Below are 20635 nucleotides of genomic sequence, written 5' to 3'. Positions count from 1 at the left end.
TAAGAGGATGCTCTTTGAGGATGGTTTGCTCCTCTGGGTGCTGCTGGAGACAGCCCTTGGGACAGACTGGCACTTATTTGTGAAGATTCCCACTGCTCAGGATCCTGGCATTACCTCTGATTACCAGAATTGCTGAACCACCAGGTAGATTTCCTCTGAAAGTCCAAAAGGACTCCAGGAAGCCTCTTTCTGCATTATCCTGTTTGTGAAAGAAAAACACAAAGTGCCTACAATAAATCACTCCGAACACCACAATCCCTTTTAGATTTTAGATGTTTAGCCAAGCAAATAAGCTCAACATTGGCATATTACAAGAGAAAAAGCCATTTTGTTACAGAGTAACTCACTTCATTACTGGAAAACTGGATTCCCTATTCCCTCTCCGGCAGGTACGGTTTGGCTATGCAGAAAGAGGCTTCTGAAAAGAGATTACTTATTTAAAAGCAAATGATCAAGGGCTAGTTTATCTTCCACAAAATAGAGCAGAAAGCCTGAAGCAGTAAAACACCTTGACACGCAAACAAAACCAACAATTCTCAGGGACTGTCCTGCTACTGACTTCACACAGTAATTAAATTTAAGTCGTTAAATGAGCTTCAGAAGGTCTCAATTCACAGGCAAGTATGTAGCAAATAGAAAGGAAATGGGTAACAAGAAAAGCTTTTTACATTTTGTTTGGGATTTTCCACTCTTCACAAGTACATTCAGGAACACTATTCTGACAGACACTGCCAATTCTACAAGAGAAACCAATGAGCTCAGTAACTAGAAAAAGTATTTTGCTGAAAATATGTTCCCAGACAAAAATATACTTTTACATTAAGATGAAAAACACCCACATCAACAAAACTAAATCACGAAACCAGAGAACTCAAAGCCAAACTCTCAAGAGCAGGCAAATTTTCTAATACAAGGAATTCTTACAGCGATGCCATACTGGTTTGGACATTCGTCTGCAGAAATGATGACATGATGCAACTGCTCCCAAGATACTGCAAACATGAATTTAGGCAGCCACATGGGTATTTCCATGAAATGTCAGCCCTATCACGGAGAAACAGAACCAGAGTTTGTGGTCCTCCAACACCTTCAGAGGGAAAAAAAACAGCACACTTAATGTCAGTGGAACTCTCTAAAGCCCAGGGTGGCGACACAGCTAGATTTTCAAGCCACATCTTTGCCATTCTCCGACACCTGGATATCATCTGAGGTCCACACAGCAAATAAATTTTAGACACCCAGAAGAAGAGATAAGAATAAGCTCCAACACTGTTATTTTTAATATTTTTTTTTAAGTTTAACTAAACCTTAATCCTAATGTTTAATATCTTCATCAGTAATGTTGAGAAAATGAAAATTCCTACCCCTTCCTTCTTTTTTTTTTTTTCTGTCTCCTATGAAGTAGCACAAAGTTTTTAACAGTATCAAATGCTGGTAGAAGTTAATTTTTACCATCAAATCAGGAATTCAACTCCCATTTGAATTGATAGCAGAAAGATTCTCTATGACATAGGCTTATATGTCAGCGCTAAGTAAGGTATTTATTTGGCTGCAGATTTTGAAGGATGCCATAAATAAAAACCCAAACTCACCTCCCACCTCAGCATAGTTCACAAGTGTAGCTTTACCAAAGGATGAACTGATGGCATCCAAGGGTTATCCTGTTCAAGGTACAAGGCTCCAGGTAGCAAGAAACAAACTCCTTCCGGTGCCTCAGCCATGGAGGTGCACTATCACTGCACCATTTTTCAACTCTGTGCTTACCATGTCAAGCGGCTGTACCACGTGAGTGATCCATCAGCATGGCAACAGTCCAGCAAATTGAGAAACAAAATGAAGATGAGAGTATTGCGACAGTAGAACAAGGAGGAGAGGGCACAGTCCTCCTCCCCAGACCGCACGCATTTATTAATACGCTGAAACTTTAGCTTGGGCTTCCGGCTGAAAACGGGCAATGCGAACCAAGGACAAAACCATCCTGAAGAAAGGGACTCCTTTGGGCTTGTTTGTGCAAAGGGAGGTTAACAATGTTAGGGAGTTATTCAGGAAGTAATGGATACTCTCTTGCCCTGAGCAAATTCCTTTTCAATAACAGTAGTAATTTCCTAGGCAATACAACTATATCAAAGTATAATGGCTTACTATATTTATCTACACAGGCTCTGTGCTGCTGGGATCTAATTTACTACAGCTTAGAAAGCAGTTTACAAATCCTAGGATAGTAAAGCTGCTAGAGCCTTGAATGAAATTCTTTCCTGCTTTATTTAGTTTGAAGACCAAGTTTTAACAACCCCCCCCCTTTTTTTTTTTTAAGAGCATAAAATATATTCTCTCCAACTTAGAAAAACTGAGACTAACGAAGCCCACAAGGAGACTGGAAATACACCTATGTGAGTGAAGAAATCAGCTTAACAAATTATACGTTGTGCAATTTTTTTATCCCGTTGTCAAAGGTGCTTTCTTTCTTTTCTTATTCAAATATCATTCTTTCAATCGACACTCAGAGGAGCAAAATAATCCTTGACACTACATAGGAGCCTTACGTACCTAATGAAGACAAAATATCTTAAGTTTGCCACATCTTTGTTAGCTGAATGCCTGAAGTACAGCTCCAGTATGAGAAATGGCACTAGTATATAATCAGCAAAGAAGAGGGGATTGACTCCAGCTAATGAAGAGGTAACGCTGATGAACACCGAAAGGCATCTCCTGAGAAACAACAAAGCTAAATTGCTAAAAGACTTTGGTGGAAGACAGAATCAGCAAGATAAATAAGGGTGGGTGGAAAGAGACCAAACATGCATGTCAGGGGACTGCAGATACCTCCATTACATAACGGCCGTAAGAAAATCCAGGCGAAATCGCCATTAACTGAACTAAAAGCAAAATATTTCAACGGGAGTATTGGCAGTTGTCAAACCACATAAAGGAACAGCAGACTGTTCAAATGTAAAAGGCATTAATAAAGTATGAGACGAGAGGCATAAATAGACACAAAATATAGAGGAAGATTTCTAGAGGACAGAAATGCTGCTGGAAAAATTTAGCTATAGAATACAATATCTCAAACTTCAATTCACAATGATCAGCAAAGGTCAGTTGTCAGAAAAGCTATTCTGCTTCTGATCTCATTCTGAGAAGAGCAGCCCTTAACCATACCTTTCCCACCACTGTCAAGCTGGATTAGTCTAATGGCTGCAGCCAGCAGCTCCCTCCTTCCGACTGGCTCCCTGCTGCATCAGGAGCACAAGGAGATTCAGAAATCTGCGTGTACGTGTAAAGGCTAACTATGCTGCTTGTCTCCTGCTGTACCTGCAAAACATCATCTGTTGGTCAAAGTGTTTTTTAGTATATATATTAAATATGGGACTTCTAAGAAGACATCTGGATAGGCATCTACCTGTATCAAGATATGCCACTCTGCAGACCTTATACACATTTTAAATACCCAGAACTTGTAGAACAGGATGTTCCAGCAAATTCCCATACGTTTCTCAGCACACGTGTCATCCGACATACTTGTATCAGGAGGCTTTTGACTCTTGTGTGAACAGACTGGCTACAGATCTGGTTTTCGGCATCACTGAAGACTGTGGGGAACAAAAGCACTGGGACTCTCAAACACTTCCAGCCGAGCCCATATTAAGGTTGTTCCACCTCTCCTTTTTTCCCCACCCCAACATGGCAAAATAAATTACAGTACTGTAAACTCCACTCTGCTGCCTTTTCTGGTGAAACCCTGACAAAATTAGATGCTTCCATTACAGATTGATTACAACTTCCTTGCTCTTCTCTACAAGAGTAGCAGCTGCCTCACATTCAGCTCAGAGGAGATAAATGGTGTGAAGTGACAATGGCCAGCCAACGCGTGGAATTATTGTGCCAAAGCTCCTACAAAAGAGATTCTCACCTTATTCCAAAGTTTTGAACTGCAGATGTAGCCTCTGACAACTACAGTACTATCCACAGAAGCTACACACTTTGTTATCAGAGCAGCCAGCAGAAACAAAAGCTGAAATTCCTCCCTGCTCCCAAATTCCCAGGGAGCAACAGTGACCAGAACAATCTCTTTTCATCCCCGTGTGACCTGAAGAATGCATGTTTCCTCTCAGATAAAGGCCTCGCTATGGTTATCTAATGCCAATGTCACTACAAACTGGATTAGAGACGCCCAGAAACCTCGAAATATGCACATGGATAGTCAGCTGTATCCTAATTCTAAGTCTGAAGGAAATCAAATGCTCCAAATTGTGCCTAATATAGTTAAGTTTGCCCTTTAGGTAGGATAGACCAGTAAGAACATATTACAGTGATTAGATTAATTCTTGAGTGAAATTCAGAGGGTTGGCTCTATCTGTCTATTGTGCCAGTATATTTCAAATTATTTCAGAGACCAGCACTCTTCACCAGCTCTACTCCACAGCAACAGCTGTTCAAGAAATACAGCAGTTCTCTGTCTGGGGTGAAGTTGGCAGCAACTGGGGACAACGCTGCTGTCAGAGTTCAGCTCCCAGTTCTGAAATGCCATTCTACTGGAAATACCAAAGAGCCTAAATCTGGATACATATACCGCGGGACGCAAAATATCTCTAGCTCAGCTTTCAGCAGAAAGCTCCCGAGCTTCTGACATTTACTCCTTTGGCCCTTGTCAGTCTTCCTGCAGACCCCACAGAGGATTGGAGCTAGCTGCCATAAATGGTTGGAAAACAACAGGTTCTCCAAGCCCTTGAAACTGAGGAGCGCTGTTTTAGCTCAGGGAAACAGTGGCGAGGAGCCACGGTGACAGGTGCCCCAGAAATGGAGATGATGATCAAACCATTGCCAACATTAGCCACTGCTGTCCTGCTGACCTGTAAGACAGGGCAGCCCATGCTCTCCAGGTGTATCAGGGGAATGATGCACCAAAAAATGATAGTATATGTGCTTGCTGGCAATAACTCAGGTTTCTCCTCATTAAAATCCAACTGTGAAGGAATATAATGGGTCTAATCAGAAACAATCCTCCCAGGAAACCATGGCTCAGTGCTGCTGTGCCACTGCAGAGCAGCTCATTGCGATCTGCTGGCACTGGAAGAGTTAAAAACACAGATTCCTGCTAAAACTGCCAAGAGCTACAAACCTTCTCCTGTGTGGGCGGCAGCAGCAACTAAATCCACTCCCCAGCAATTGGCTGGCCTGCAGAAAGAGAGGCGGGGAAGAGACAGGTCAGGGGGGAGCCCCCCACCTCCAAGTAAACAGCAGTGCATCATATGCTCATGTTTTCAGCTAAAATTTGTCATATAGGTCCCTTCATTTTACCAACAGCCTCTGGAGACAGCAGCCTCTGACCTTTATGGCAGGAAGAGCACCTTCATCCTCTAATCACAGACTTCCTGGAAAATGCAACTAAGCCAGCAACCAATACAAAATTATTTAAAAAAATTAAAAAAAAAAAAAGGCTTCATGACATCAAGTTAGCACCACAAGATTTTTAAATACATCTCCCACCAAAATGGCAGAAGAATTCAAGCATGTTCTCACAAGCCATCTCACTCCCACTAGCATTACCTAACAGTACTCATCAAAAACATTTTCTCTCACCTCTCCCCCCACCAAAAAGCCTGCCCTCCCCACAAGGCCCTGCTGTGCACACGTTGCTGGCAGCAGCACAGCCTCTTGCTGTGCAAGCTTCTACACAGGTGTGCAGAGCGTGACCTGGGCAGAATTACATGTGCCATTTCCACTGGGAAATCTAAGAGACTTATTAAGCCAGGACAGTGCCGATTAATCTACTAATGGAATGAATCAGAAGTGTGTTCCTGGCCCTTTCCCTTTCACATCCCAAAGCCTCGGGGGAGCTGAAACCATCTGGCAAATGCCTGCTCCAAGTAACGTTATGCTACCGCTGGAAACACCTCTCCCTTAATATTGAGAAGAATGAAACCATCTTCCCTCCATCAGCTATTCTGGGGAGCATCTGCTTAGCTCGCTGAGGGAGCCTGCCTGCACGCAGCATCCTTTAGCAGCAAGTGCAGAGCTGCTCACTCACCGTGCAGAAGAAGTCAGCAGAAGAGCAAGCGATCCCATTCATTGGCTCAGGGTCCTGCTGAAGTGGCTGGCACCAGCCGGGCAGTGAAGCAGTTAACACACGGCTGCCCTCCTACAGCACGTCCTGACAGCTGGAAGGCTCCTGCACAGTTGCCTCTGTCCTTTTTTGGTGCAGTGGGAGTCACAGGTAGGGTAGCAAGACGGTGTTTATGTAAAAAAACAGGAAATCTCTAAGCACTAAAGAAGGAGATCTGGCCAGAGAGCTTAAAGGGAAATGAAGACAGCAAGCAGCCCCAAGGTTCATACATGATACGTGCTATTACAGTGAGGTGGAGGGAAGGACTGACTCAGAGATGCTGAACATCCCGCACTCTTTTTGAGTAATAAGCAAGCTGAGAAAGAAGCAGAGCTACGAGGCAGCTGTCGCAAAGGAAAGACTTGCCAATTGTAACACCATACAGCAGCAAAGAAGCCTCTTTATCTTAAAATTTAGACACCCCCAAAATGAGGAAAGGTCCAAAACAACCGCAGTCATACAGCTGTGGAATTATGCATCTGGTAACAACTGGTTTTTGACCGTCACAGAATAATGCTAACACTGGGCAGGGGAGACGAGAGGTCCTCCACGCTCAGAGGCAGCTCAGAGCATGTTTAGACAAGCATCCATCAGAAATTGCCTAACTTGTTATTACAGACTCCAAGAAACAGCAACTCTGGTCCCCTAAAATTACCCTGCTCCAGTGCTTCATTGCGTGGAAACAGAAAATGTTTCACCCTGTAATACTCAATTTAGACCTTGGTGCAAATTAAGCTGCCTTCAGTAGGCACAGTAAATAATCAAACCCCATCCTCGCTCTGTTCTTTCTTCTTTTATTTTTTTCCTGCTTTTAAAGAAGGAACAACTTCAATATTTTCTTCATTTATCATGCTATCTAAGCCTCTTTTCCTTGATCTTCCATGGATGTTTTCCAAATTCTGTCTGCATCTTTCCTAAAACTAGGGCTCAACTCACTGTGCTGAGCTCTGAAGAATAATTACCTTCTGTAGTTACTTGACATAGCTGAAAAGACGTTCCAGGTTCTTAAAAACACAAAAAAAACCCAGCACCACGTATTCAGTTTGTTATCTTCTGTTACCAGAGATGTTTCCTTCGATATTACTGCTTAGCCAGCTACTCTCCATTTTACATTGTGTATTCAGTTCCCTTTGTTAATACAGCTTGGTTTTATTGAATTTCAACACTGTTGGATTTCAGACCACTTCTTCAATTTATCACAATCATTTTGACATCTATTCCTGCCTTCTAAAGGCTGCCAGAACTCCACATATACACACACATATATATATATATATATATATATATTCTGTCACTGATGGCTGATGAAAAGCACAGAAGGGCATGGCAGCCAGGACAGACCATGCTGAGACTCCAGATAACACACACACACAGAAAACCATGACATAATTACTCCAGACGTGGCTTTCCAAGGAGGTGCTCGGCCACTTCTTAATTCCACCTTCCATTTGCCCAGTGTACGTAAAGGTCAGCCCAGACTCGATCCAAAGCCAGTGGCTTTCTCCATCTGCCAGGGCTGCTGCCACGTCAAAGGGGGAAATTAAACTGATGCGACATGATTGGTCCTTAAAAATTACCAACGTATGTCTGCTGTTGCCTTAATTTCCTTTAGTAAAGCATCAGATCTCTGTCGGCATCTGGGAACTACACCGACTGGCTGCATCCCTCGGGGTCTCTACCCTCCCTATAAAAATAAATAAATACAAAGGATGGAGGACTATTATTTATTTTTCACTCGCACACAACGAAACCCTGCACAAGAGGCACGGAGGAGGAGATCCCTCCCGAAGAACCGCTGGGGCAGCCTCACGGCCCATCCCTTCTCTCGGCGCTCCCCGCAGTCGCGCTCCGCGCACAGAGCGGCGCAGGGCGCCCCCTCCTGGCAGCGCTCGGCCCCGGCCCGCAGCACGCAGGGCTCCCCTGGATGGGGAGCTGAGGGGGGCCCCCATGGCGGCTGCAGCTCTCACAGGGAGCAGAAGGCAGCGCTGAGCTCAGCTCTGTGTGACAGCGACAGGGCCCGAGGGGACGGCACGGAGCTGTGTCAGGGGAGGGGCAGCTGGGGGGGGGGCTGCATCAGAGAGCGGTGGGCATGGAGCAGGCTGCCCAGGGCAGTGGGGCACAGCCCTGAGTGCCGGAGTACAAGGAGCGTTGGAGACGACGCTTGAATTGCAGGCGGTGCTGAGCACAGCCAGGAGTTTGCCTCTACAATCCCTGTGGTCTCTTCCAACTCAGGATATTCTACAACTCTGCATACAATGGTGCAGCTGTGGATACACCCAGAAACTGAGGACCCTAAGCCACCCCCTTCAGATTGTTCCATTCCCTCACCCAACAGCTTCCAAAACAATTCAGTTTTAAATGAGCTGTGCGCAGGACATATTCCCCCTCCTCATAAAACACACCTGAAGTGCAGGGCTCACCGCCACAGGATGTTGTAGATGCCAAAGACTTAGGCAGCCTCAGAAACCATTTAGATTTTGCTTTATTCAATCTATCGTAGGGGACCTCAGGAGAAATCTATGGCCAGGAAATCCCAAAGCCAATGGACAGCTTAAAGAGGATAGAGGAGGGGAAGTATTGCGGAATCTTGGCACTGCTCCCTGTGCTTTAAGTACTTGCCATTAGATGCTGTCAAAGACAGAACACTGGAACGCAGAAACCTTCTGTCCAGCCCAGAACAGCCATGTTTATGTTCTTCAGTATGATGTAATATCCGTCAAGAAGCTGTTTTCTCTCCACCGTTTGGTCTTACCAAGCAGGATCATTTTACAGACCTCATCTGACATACATGACATGATCTCCAACGCTCCTGTAACTGTTCAGAAGGAGGAAATCTAAACAAAATGTGTCCCATCACCAAACTAACTGGTGGGCTGGGAGGCTCCAAGACCCCTGCAGGCATTGGGTAACACCCCAACGGTCAAAAAGTACATCACAGAACAAAAAAAGTGGTCTCCTGGTCCTCTCCCAAGAACGATGACTCACATCTCCTCTCTTTGACCCCAAGCAGAGATGAGAAATTGCTTGAATCAGAGAACTCAAACATGAAAGGAATTTACATGACATCATCCAGCCTATTTCCTGCCAACGCCTTGCAGCTCCAGAGCTTTGGCCGGACTATTCATCTGCAAGGTAATGATTACTTCCCTTGAGCAACTGTTTACAGGACTAAAGGATCTTACTGTCAGGAAGTCTTTCCATGTATTTGAATTACATGCACTTCTCGTTTTCTCCCTCTCATCCAACTTTTCTTCATAATTTGTTTGCTGTTGTTATCGAGTAGCAGGTGAGGCACACTGACGCAGAGCTTGCTGAAGGTGTCTGTGAAAGGTACTTAAGTTTTGCAAGGAAAGGAATCCCTACTTTGCATTCAGAAGAAGTTAAGAAGGCAGCAGACATCATAGAAAAGAGAAATAAATGTATGGTCAGAGTGATCCGTTTGCAGGACTTGTGTCAGCTACAAGACAATATGCTTGCTCACGTACTACTTAAACCTTTGGATGAGTATTTATAGCAGGAGATAAGTTGAAAAGAAAGGAGAGGCTTAGGGGCAAATAGCAACAATTATGCAGGACAGAGCATAATTTCAGACAGCAGGTTTATAATAAGCTCAGTATTTAGCAGTGTACATGCTAAAACTTCTAGTAATCTCCACTGCTGTATCTTACCTGCAGCTTCTCAGGGCTTGAGAGAAAAAAAAAAAAACAGAAAAAAAAAAAGACAGGAACCACTTCTTATTGCTTCAAGTGATCAACCAAGCTAACTTCCCAAGACAGCTCTGAATTTGAGGAAAAAGATTACTGGAGAGGTCTTAGTGGAGCTTATCCTTCCTCTTCCAACTCATCCACAATTGCATTTGCCTGAACTTCAGTCCCTAACCAACTCCTCATTCAACTTTAACCACTCTTTTTTTTCCTTCATTAAGACAGGCCTTCTCCATGTTATACAGAGAATTTCCTGATCTTTGTCCTGACTCTTCACTCAAAAGGTTTTTAAATTTTAAGGCTTTTATTCCTCCCCTCTGTTCCTCAGTTTAAGGACTTGCATTAAATATACTTCACTCAAACCTTAAGTGTAAAGTTAAGTGGCAAACAAACCTAAAACCCATAAACATCAACCCTCCCTTTCAGCTCCTTAATAACATAACACTTCTGCTGCAATCCTACTGCTTGCATAGTAAGTTAGCATACTCACTAGACGGTTTATTTCCATATCAGATACAAATAGGACAACAAATTAAAAACCAAACTGGTTTTCAGGAACACTGCTTGAAGATTTAAGCTCTTCAGAAAGACCGTGGTTGGTGCTACCACTGAACAAATAACGACAAACAAGTGGCAAGCCATTTTCCCCTAGACATGGCATTTAAAAATAAATAAATACGAAGGATGGAGGAGCCCTCTGATCATCTTTGTGGGCCTCCCCTGGTCCTGCTCCAACAGCTCCATGTCCTTCTTGTGTTGAGGGCCCCAGAAATGGATGCAGTAGTCCAGCTGGAGTCCCAAAAGAGCAGAATAGAGGGGCAGAATCACTTCCCTCGACCTGCTGCTCACACTTCTCTTGATACAACCAACGATAGCGTTGGCCTTCCAGGCTGCAAGCACACATTGCTGGCTCATGTTGAGTCTTTCATCAGCCAACACCCCCAAATCCTTCTCCTCAGGGCTACTCTCAAGCCATCTTCGCCCATCCTGTATCTGTGTTTAGGATTGCCCTGACCCAGGTGCAGGAGGTCCCTATTGAACCACCAATCTGCTAAGCAAGTTGTGATATCCCCAGATTCACACATCATCCACATAACAGAGAGAGGAGGAAGATGGATAAAGGAAGCCTGGAGCCCTCAGACAAAAGGCCAGAGGATTCCCCTTGAGCACTCTGCCAGAGAGGGAGGGGAGCAGCAGTGCCTCCAGAGAAAGGCCCCACCCCACTGCCACACATCGCTGTGGGAGCTCATACCTCCCTTGCATCTCAGGATGAAGGGCTTCCTTGCTGAGCTCCTCACACTAAGAGGGTGCCATGCAATGAAAATAAACAGAAGGAAGGCAAGAGGGAAGGCTTCCTGTTCTCACAGACTGCTATGCTGTTCTCCCAGACCTGCTCTCAGCTACAGAGAGGGAGCACAGGCAGCCTGCTGGTGCCTGCGATGCTCCAACAGACTGCAGCAACGCAGCAAGCAAGCAGCAACCCAGGGGAACAGGCTGACAATTGGAGAGGATTTAATAGCATTTCACCTTAAGCTTGAACTCCAGTGGAAGGGATGGTGATAAAGCTGTTCCTAGTAGTTGCCATGGGCACCCAGGCTACTCTAGGCTACAGGCTCATCTACATACACGGGAACGACAGGTCAGGCCTGGTAAGCACTCAGATGGTAGATCAGCCTCTGAAATTATGCTGCAGAAGGAAGTGTCACTTGTGACAGGTAACGACGTTTCCACCACATTAGTACCAAGCCAATGGCCCAGTTTAATTTCAGAATGGCACTCACAGAAGTACAAGCTTTTAAAAAGAGGCTTCAAATTAACATCCTAACCTGCTGTGATGGCTGAGAATCACTTCCCATAACAGAAAAGGTGTAACAGCTCTAACATCCTGACCCAGCTGTGGGTGTGTGCAATTACCTCCTGCTTGCATAAACTCTCTCTCCTCCTCTCTTCCCTTCAATGGGAGCTGAACAAGGTGTTCTTGCTCATTTTGCTTCCTACTAGAGAACATACTTAACTGCGCAGCTGCCAAATGCTGCCACAGAAGTGCCAGTATTCAGCAGTAACTCACACAGATTTCAGATACGGTGTCTAATACACATGAAAAGCACTAAAGCAGTAAGACATTGGCCTTAGTTATATATAAAACAAGCTGGCATACTTAGCATGGAACAGCTTTCCAGAGGCAGAGTGCTCCAATGAGTGTGTCTGTACGTAAAAGTTATATCAGTATAGCTGCACTAGTCATTTTACATGTTGAGACAAACTCGTAGTATCTCAGAGCAGTTTGTCACAGCTTGGGAAATGAAGCAAAGAAGTCTTGCTTCACTGCATTTCAGGCAGGCACTCATGTTACAAAAAAAGAAACACCATTTTGCTGGCAGGCCCAACAGAGGGATACAGAACTGAACAGTCCCCAGAGAATAAGCTCTCTTCACCAAAAGACTTGGTTTTCATCTCTGTTAACAGCATTATGCTAATGCTTCCCATATTCTCCCTTCACAGAATGCTTCGTTCTTGCCATCAGTCTAGCACTGGGAAAAGCAGGGGCATCCTGCCATGCCTGTGCATGCATTATATGTCCACAGAACAAACCCTGAATTCTGGAGGACAGTCCCAGTGTGCTTTTCAGCTCCTCATACAGCTTTAACAGCCCCAGTAGTGCAACATTAACAGCAACAGAAAGCATTCTCATTTTATGAAAAGTTTTACCATGCAGATTTAACACTCATGAACCTCAAGGCCTATTACCACACGAAGGTATTCTGGCAGGACGGGCAAGGAACAGAGGGGCTGTGCTATGGGCTGTCTTAAAGCAATCATGCAACACCTCAATTAAGAGAAATCCAGCCTCAGCATGAACCCGTCTGCTTTGCCTCAGTGCTGCTTGCCCATGCGTGACGATGACAGAACACTTAAATATTTGGGAAAGGATACAAGATAAACTTTGTACTGTAGACCTAAGCATTCCCAAATGGCCAAAGCAAGGACTCAAACCAATCACTGATTTCCAGTGGTAGGATGAAAAACTGTAATAATCTGGAACATCTGGGTACGGTTTAACCACTAGAGGGTGTAAAAACAGCATCGTGAAAGGTTTGCAGCCAGCAATTAGTGGAACCGAGGGCTGAAAGGAAGGAAAAGGACATACAAATGAAGTGAAGGAAGAGGATGCTATGTGAGTTGAAAGAAAGGGTAAGTTATATCCAGAGAATTTTGAGCAGGATTACTGTGGTCACACAGCAAAGTGCCCTGAAAATAAACCTCAGCTCTGCTGCTTCTGCTAAGGAAAACATTGTGGTAAAAATCACAGTATTTATAACAAAGAAGTGCAATAGGAAAGTACAGTACCTGTATTTACAAATAAGTGTAATGGCAAAGAGCAAGACACACAGACTTACACTTTCCAGCGCACATCCAGTTCCTAAGCTGATGACAGGGAGAAATGTGACACAATAGTTCCTACATCTCATAATTACTTTGTTACAGGGTCAGGATGCACACAATCTCACACCACTTCCTTCCTCCCTCCTGAGTGCAGAAAAGCAAGCAATGCATCAGGCAGCGCTGCCTCTCCCACACCAGCCCCAGCCTGTGGCAAGAGAGGCCATCCTTCTGCTGCTATCATCTTAGAGGCTCCCAATCAGATTAGCTAAAAGCCTTGGAACCTCATTAGCGAAAACCAGACCTGAATTTAATCTGCTTCAGGGCCACGAAGGAAGGAAAAAGTTTTACCACAGATCAAGATATTACCTAGAAGAGATAAACATATATATTTATGTTTTAACTGTTTGCTAAAATGAAAACACTCAAGTGAAACTGAAGCTTAGTGACTCCCAAAGCGCTCCTACATGGGTACAGTGAAACACAAAATACAGTGCAGACACTGCTACCAGAATGGAAAAACTGAAAGCAGATGGGAACTGCTTTAAGGAGCCGGGACCGGCTCTGACTCTCAACGCTGGCATTCCTTACTTAGCCTGGATAAGTAGGAACACAACTCCCAGAGCATCCCAGCACATATTATCTATTTGTGGTGGTTAACAGTTTAGTATATCCCAATAGGCATTCTGAGTAACTCCCTCCTACACTGAAGTTCATACACACAATTACAAGCACCAAAGGCTTGAGCTCTTCAATTGCTGATGCTGCACTGTGCTGCAGTTCCTTTACAAAAATATCTCCCTCTAAGCTGCTGCTACATACACCCAGGCCTCATCAAGACATGATGAAAATCACTTTCTTTATATAGCAGTACCTGAGAGTATTAAAGAACTTGATTTTAGTTTTTTTTTTAAATTTGTTTATTTGTTCATTACTGAAATGTGCTGCATTATTGATTTTCTGTGCATATTAATTTCCTGTTACACTGGTTCGTGCTCTGCTTTGCAGCATAGAAAACTGAATAGGAAAAAAAAAAAAGCACCTCCATTCCAAGAAGGGAGATTTAACGCGTGACAGTTGTATCTTATAATCCATTAAATTTCATTTGTTCCAAAACATCTCCTCCTTCCCTTGCACAGATTCATCAACTGGGATTTCTCTGCCTTCTGCTAGGATGCGAGAGAATGCTTATAGATGCAATGCACTGAACAGAATGATTTTTTTTACTGCTGCAGAATGAGAATACCCTGAATGAGAGCAAGGGGCAGGAGCCCTGCAGGACACGAAAGGAAGGTGAGAGAAGTTCATAGAAACTAGAACAACCCGGTGGGGCATGGCATTCCCCACTCCACCAAAAAAAGCTAGCACAGGAGGCTCTCAAATTTACTGTTGTCTTGCTCCCCTGATGCTGGAATTCCCACAGTAAAACAGGGGAACACTAAACATCTGCATTCGTTAACTCTGAGGAGATACAGTGGGAGCTTAGGATGGGTATTTTAAGCTACAAAATATTTAAGAATAAAGAATTTCCTGAGCCACCAGTAACGCGGATCATTTTTAACTCCTCACCAGGCACGTTGCCACATACTGCTGGAGGCCACATTCAATTCACCATCTCTATCTCCACAAGCACCGCACAACAGAACAAAATAATTTCCACTCCTTAACAAGATGGTCAGGAAGCTGTCAGACAAAACATCCACAAGTGTACAGAAACGCACGCACACGTTTACTGCAATCAGACTCTTACTTGATTGTCTCTTGCTGGGTATCCATGATAACCTGAAGTCAGAGGCTCGTTCTGCAAGACAAGAAAACAAAGAGTGAATGTAGTGGTTACAAGGAATGGAAACCAAGTAATTACAGGTCTGTCTTAACTCAGCCAAAAACAAGAACGTGCATGAAACAGGGGAAGAGAGAGCGAAGATTAAAGCCCTCTGCTAACTTCCTGTTACCCGTGTATGCCAAAATGCCTAAGATTCATTTTCACCTACATATTGCTGAGTTGTACAAAAGGAAAATAAATGAATAAAAAAATCAAAGCCATAAAAATAAGCATGAAGTACCTTACCCCCTGCAATTTCAAGTGCGTATCATTTTTAAATTATTTCCAAATAATTCTTATATGCAAACAGCATTCACCATCAGGAAAACCAAACAAAACAAAACAAGAAATGACAGAAGCTGCTGCCCATGTCACCCTGTCTTGAACAAATGTTTCCCTAAACATTAGTCATAAAAGAAATGTCAATTTTCTCCTTTTCAAAAACTACACTAATAGCTTAACACAAGCTCAAAAAGCAGTTACTGCAACTTCAGTTACCCTTCCAAGCTTAAGCAATGCCTTACACGATAGGAAATCAATCCTCTAGACTTTCTTCCTTCACCCCGAAGGGATCCTAAGCCCACATTCCTCATATTAGTATCACCTTGCTCTTTGGGAACATATGAACCTCCAACACCTCCAGAATTTCTCCATTAAATTCCCAGACTCTTCTGTATTTTACCAGTGCAGCAGGGATTAAAATAACACAGCTCATGATAATTCCTAATCATTAATTTCTGCTTATTTCTCAGTCTTAATTTCTTCTCCAATATTCTTCTTCCAACACTTCCTTATTCAAAACAGACAGAGGTCACAGACATGTGCCCTATGTATGCATCCTTCACCCTGAGGGGAGGCTAAACTAAATTGCGCAGAGTCTATTTCATAGAACCAAAACAAACTGAGTTAGAAGGAGGGAACAAGGACCATCAGGTCCAACTCCTGGCTCCACACACGTACCCATGCCAACTTGTGAGCAGCTCCCTGCAGAAGGCTGGGAGGACAGGAGACCAGCAGTCCTCCACAGTCAGTTTCCAAGTCCATTCCTCTATCTTGTTACGGCTGACAAGGAGAAACTCCTAAGCCAGCTCTGCACTTTCTACAGCAGCTCCTGGAGAGGGGAGAGACGCCGACCAAGCGCAGCAAGACAATTCCCAGCGGTCAAAAGCAAAGTTATGCTGGACCTGTAGCTGACAGCGATCACGTATCTCAGCTACCTTCAGACCTTTTTGTAGAGATCCTTCAGGTTTTGTTTTCCTGGCACCGGGATATTCAGCTCCCACCTGCCAGCTCCTACCGGAGAGGCAGCTGCTACCCCACGCAGGACACGCGACCACAGGCATAATTTCACAGTTTACACACAAATGCTTTAACACAACATCTGCTAAAGAGCAAGACGCTAATAATTCAATACAGGGCCTAGCAATGCTATTTTAAGTTTGCATCCGTCCTCCCTCTCTTCACTTCAAATCTGCCCAGGGGATTGTCTGCGGAAACTTGCCAGGAAACATCTAACTTCATCTTCAGGCTCTCACACTACAGCTGGGGCAACACGCAGGATATATGAGCTTCAAGGACAGCACAATTTCTGGCAGCCAGTTTGGGGGATTCACAGTCATTAATTACATGGACCGCCCTGTGAGTACATTCTTCTCAAGCACTAACAGCCAGCGAGCAAGTAAAGTACAAAACTCCACAAATACAGACCAGAAGAAGCAAGCACACAGTGACCTGAAGAAGCAAGAGGAGACAGCTCTGGTACTACAGAGTAACCTAGCATTTGGGCTTTAACCGTGAACCCAATTAAAAACCAAGCAATATCAACAGGCTGCTCAAGGAGGGTGATAGAGGTGTTCCAGAACTGTGTGGATGTGGCACTGAGGACATGGTCAGTGGGCACGGTGGGGATGGGCTGGAGGTTGGACCAGGTGAGCTCATGGCTCTTTCCAACCAAAACGTTTCTGTGATTCTATGAAATGCACAGCTATTACTTCCTCCATCCCCTCTCTGTAAGTGCACACTGCAAGAAAACACTTTGATTGATGCTTCTCCCACACAGTCTACCAACCTAGATGAGTGCAATAAACATCCACCTCCTATTTCTCCTCTCCTGTGAGACTGTTCCAGGACCAGTCTGAACAGCACTTTGAACACACACGTGGAAGGTCAGTGCTTTGAACATGCACATGTGCCAACAACTCCTTGAATACACGGTGAGTAGGAATAAATGGAGAAGATACCTCTACAGCTGCTGAAGATATAGACAGTGAACACAAATAGAACATAATAATAAAGGGAAACAGGAATTGGATTTTTTAGGATGATGTTATTTATCACATTGAGGACTAAGGAAATGAACGGTCCTCACAAAGCAGTGACAGAAAAGAGACCATCCCAAAAACTTTGTGAGATTCCTGAAAATGAAGGACCTGAATGCAGAGAAATAACTTTCAGAAAGGGAATATTTTTATGAGTAGAAGCACACCACAGGAGTGCGAAAAGGTAACGAGATGTGCTCATAGAGATCTAATGATCATCCACGGCACATAAGACATCTAAAAGAAAGAAGAAGAAAAAAATCCACTGGAAGAAAACAGAGCCATCAAGCTCCACGTTGGTTTTCAGGACAAAATCTACAAATGGCAGAGAAAAAATATTTGAGGGATACCATTACAACAAAAGGTAAAGGAAAAGGAGAAAGGCGGATACTCTGGGAAGCAAGAGCTTGGAAAAAGCAGAGGTTAGAAAGAGGGTAGCAGCTGGAACATTAAGGTCACTAGAGGGCCAAAGCTATCTCTGCCTTTCATACAGCAAGACTGCCATAAAGTACTGAACTATTTGCAAAATCCCTGCTGTGCATATCATTGCTCTAATTGAACCTCGCTCTCCAAGAGCAGGCAGGAAGCGCCTAGGGAAACTGTCTCCCGCCAATAATCTCCAGCGCTGCCAATTTTACAGGTCACTAATGGTGAATCCAGGGCCTGCTGCATGATTATTCCATACGGAGCTGGCTTTTGTTGTAAACTAAACAGAGCAGAAAGTGAAGGAGTTAAACTCCTGTGCCTGGGATGGGACAGTGCAGAGCATCCAGAAAGAGCTCTGTTAGGGAGTAAGGGGATTGCAGGCAGCAGAGTGGGGATATGGCCGCATCACCAGCCTTCTGACACACCAAACTCATCTCACAAAACACAGGTGAAAAAACAGGGTGAGAACATTTATCACATGTACATGCCCTCCCCTCAAGCATGCAGGGTTCCTCACTCCCTCAGCAGCCTGGTGGGAGATGGAAACCCCAGCTAACTTGCTGTCTCCCAGCAATTACCTATTTCTTTCCCTACCACCATGCAACCAGACATTCACAGAGAAATCGAGTTAGGCAGTGCTAGCCTGCCAAATCAGATCAAACCGCCACTGGGATGTTTCATTACTTTGTTTACCACTGAAAGACATTTCTCAGGTACTTGCAATTTGCTTTAGAGCAGAGAGAGAAAAATAGACAATAATACAGTACATCAGATTTCTGCAGCAGACATCATGATTTTATGCCAACCGTATTGACAGTCTCACTCATAGGCTTCCACACTTCCATTCTGTACTCTGAGAACAGTCTTCTTCTCTGGGCTGGCCAACTGGACTGAACAAAAGTGATAACCACGATTCAGTCCAGCCCACTAAGACTTAAACCTACCTTACTTCACATTTCTCCCAATCCTTAATATTCCAGCCTCGCTATCACAAGTGCAATTACCTCTTTTCTTTTTGACAGAATTTTGAGGGTGTTTTCCTCAATCTGAGAAATTTTAGAAGCTAACAAATTCAACAAATCTTGAAAACACAAGGAGTTGACCGTAAACCAGGACATCAGTAAGGAATGATCAGCTCTGCGTGTGTCGCTAGCTTAAGAAAGGCCAGAGAGGACTGGAGCAGAGTTGGTCATCTAGAAGATATGTCATAGCTGTAATGGATCAGGGAAGGCCTAAAAGCCTCCTCTCTCTTTCCTTTAAAATAAAGCTAAATTTTCACTTAAAGAGGAAGTAATTCTCTTTGACCTAACTTGACCCCAGAACAAATTAATTTTACATCCCAGACTCATTTTGCCAGACTCGACAATCAGAGAAGCCTGATAAGGAATTTTCTTGACTGCCAAACTAAGCCTAAAGCCTGCAAGGTTAAAGCTGCACTACCAGGCACTATTAGCTCAGTAAGTTAATCCATATTTCCCAAGCCAGAGAATTGATTTCCCATTGAATTCAAACTCCATCTTGAAACAGCAAGCCCCTTCTGTTGTAAAGAGAACCTCAGAAATAAGACCAAGCCATCACTCCGCTGGGTTTGCAGGATGCCTGCTTTCTCGACAGTGCTGGGAAAAGCAGAGTGAAGTTAATGCAAATTCACAACCACCTCTTGGGGTCTGGGCAGCAACAGCACAGCTGAGACAAAACAGCTCATTTTCCTCTGCTCCGGCTGCCTCAGGAGATCCCACCAGCACAGCAGCCATGAGGCTGGGACAGACATGTGGAGGGTGAGCCCCAGGAAGCCGGGAATCCCAGGACTACCAGAGCAAGGACATAAAGGCAACAGAAAGTTACTTCTTTCATCTGAAAGCAAGATGGGATTTTGAAGTGCAAAAGATAGCAAAAGCTACCCATTTATCAGGGACTTGAGCTAGACAAATAGAAGCCACTTTTCCAGAACACAAAGAATAAGATGTGCACAAAAAGAGGCTGAAAAAAGCACTGGCAACTAAGCTATTAATCTGAAAGTGACAGCTGTGAAAAAGTAACGTTTGTGAGCCAGAACAGAAATCCCAGCACCGTTCTCTGCAGCTCAGTGGTTTCACCGTCCTCTGTGCTTTACATCTTACACAGCGGGACAGACAGAAACCCCAAGCTTTGAGGGGTGTGGGCTCTAAATGGATATTTCAGTGCTTCAGTTGTAGTGAGGCAGTAGTAAAATGGCAAATTCTTTGACCTTATTATCAGCTCCCAGGAAAACAGGTATGCTTTCATTAGACCCTTCCTCGTACAAATCTCTGCACGCAAGCAAACAGGAAATAGCTGCTTCTTTTCCCAAGTGCATTTAGTTTGCCCTCTTGATTGTTTATGCCATTTCCCTACCTCAATCTGTGGATAAAATTAATGGGAAAAGCAGCATCCATAGTTGAACTACTGATTATTAATGAAAAAACTGAACTAAAGTAGTTTTTAAATGGATCTTAATGTCACCCTTTTCCCTTGATACTTACCCTAATTTGATATATAGCTCTCGCTAATCACTCTGCAGTTCCAATAACTGCATCTATAGTGTGGGACACTTCGCTTCAACTGTCTTCACTTTCAATTAAATTTGGATCTCAGCTTTGGACAGATTCCAACCACGTAGATATCATCCAGCAGAGAACCTCCATTTATCCACTTCCTAGTTAGCATCCTGACATCAATAGCTCATGCTTACAGAGATGTCTTTAATCCTTACTCATCCTCCTTTATTCTAGATTGTGTTTGGGGGACTTAAAGCAAGATATTTTGATAAAAGGCGCTGCAACAAGCATGCTGCAAACCGCTGTCCTTGTTCACTTGGAGGACAAGCACTGGCTCACATGGCTCTGGCTTTCCATATCTG

The 20635-nt window shown here is 44.0% G+C and overlaps 1 protein-coding gene across 8 annotated transcripts in view; it reads right to left on the bottom strand.

Annotated features, from left to right (window-relative positions):
- Window positions 1-20635, bottom strand: part of RBFOX2 (RNA binding fox-1 homolog 2) — a 153808-nt gene that overhangs the window by 107173 nt on the left and 26000 nt on the right. For all 8 annotated transcript variants that reach the window (XM_065743050.1, XM_065743049.1, XM_065743055.1 and 5 more), the window contains exon 2: window positions 14939-14989. In XM_065743050.1, the coding sequence (XP_065599122.1) occupies window positions 14939-14989 (51 nt within the window). The remainder of the gene's footprint in view (window positions 1-14938; window positions 14990-20635) is intronic.

This window comes from Cyrtonyx montezumae, unplaced genomic scaffold, assembly GCF_038088225.1.
Source record: "Cyrtonyx montezumae isolate F1298 unplaced genomic scaffold, pur_monq_1.0 scaffold_3, whole genome shotgun sequence".
NCBI classification, from domain to species: Eukaryota; Metazoa; Chordata; class Aves; order Galliformes; family Odontophoridae; genus Cyrtonyx; species Cyrtonyx montezumae.
The sequence above is the reverse complement of the archived record's forward strand: the minus strand, read 5'-3'. Positions and strand labels throughout refer to the sequence as shown.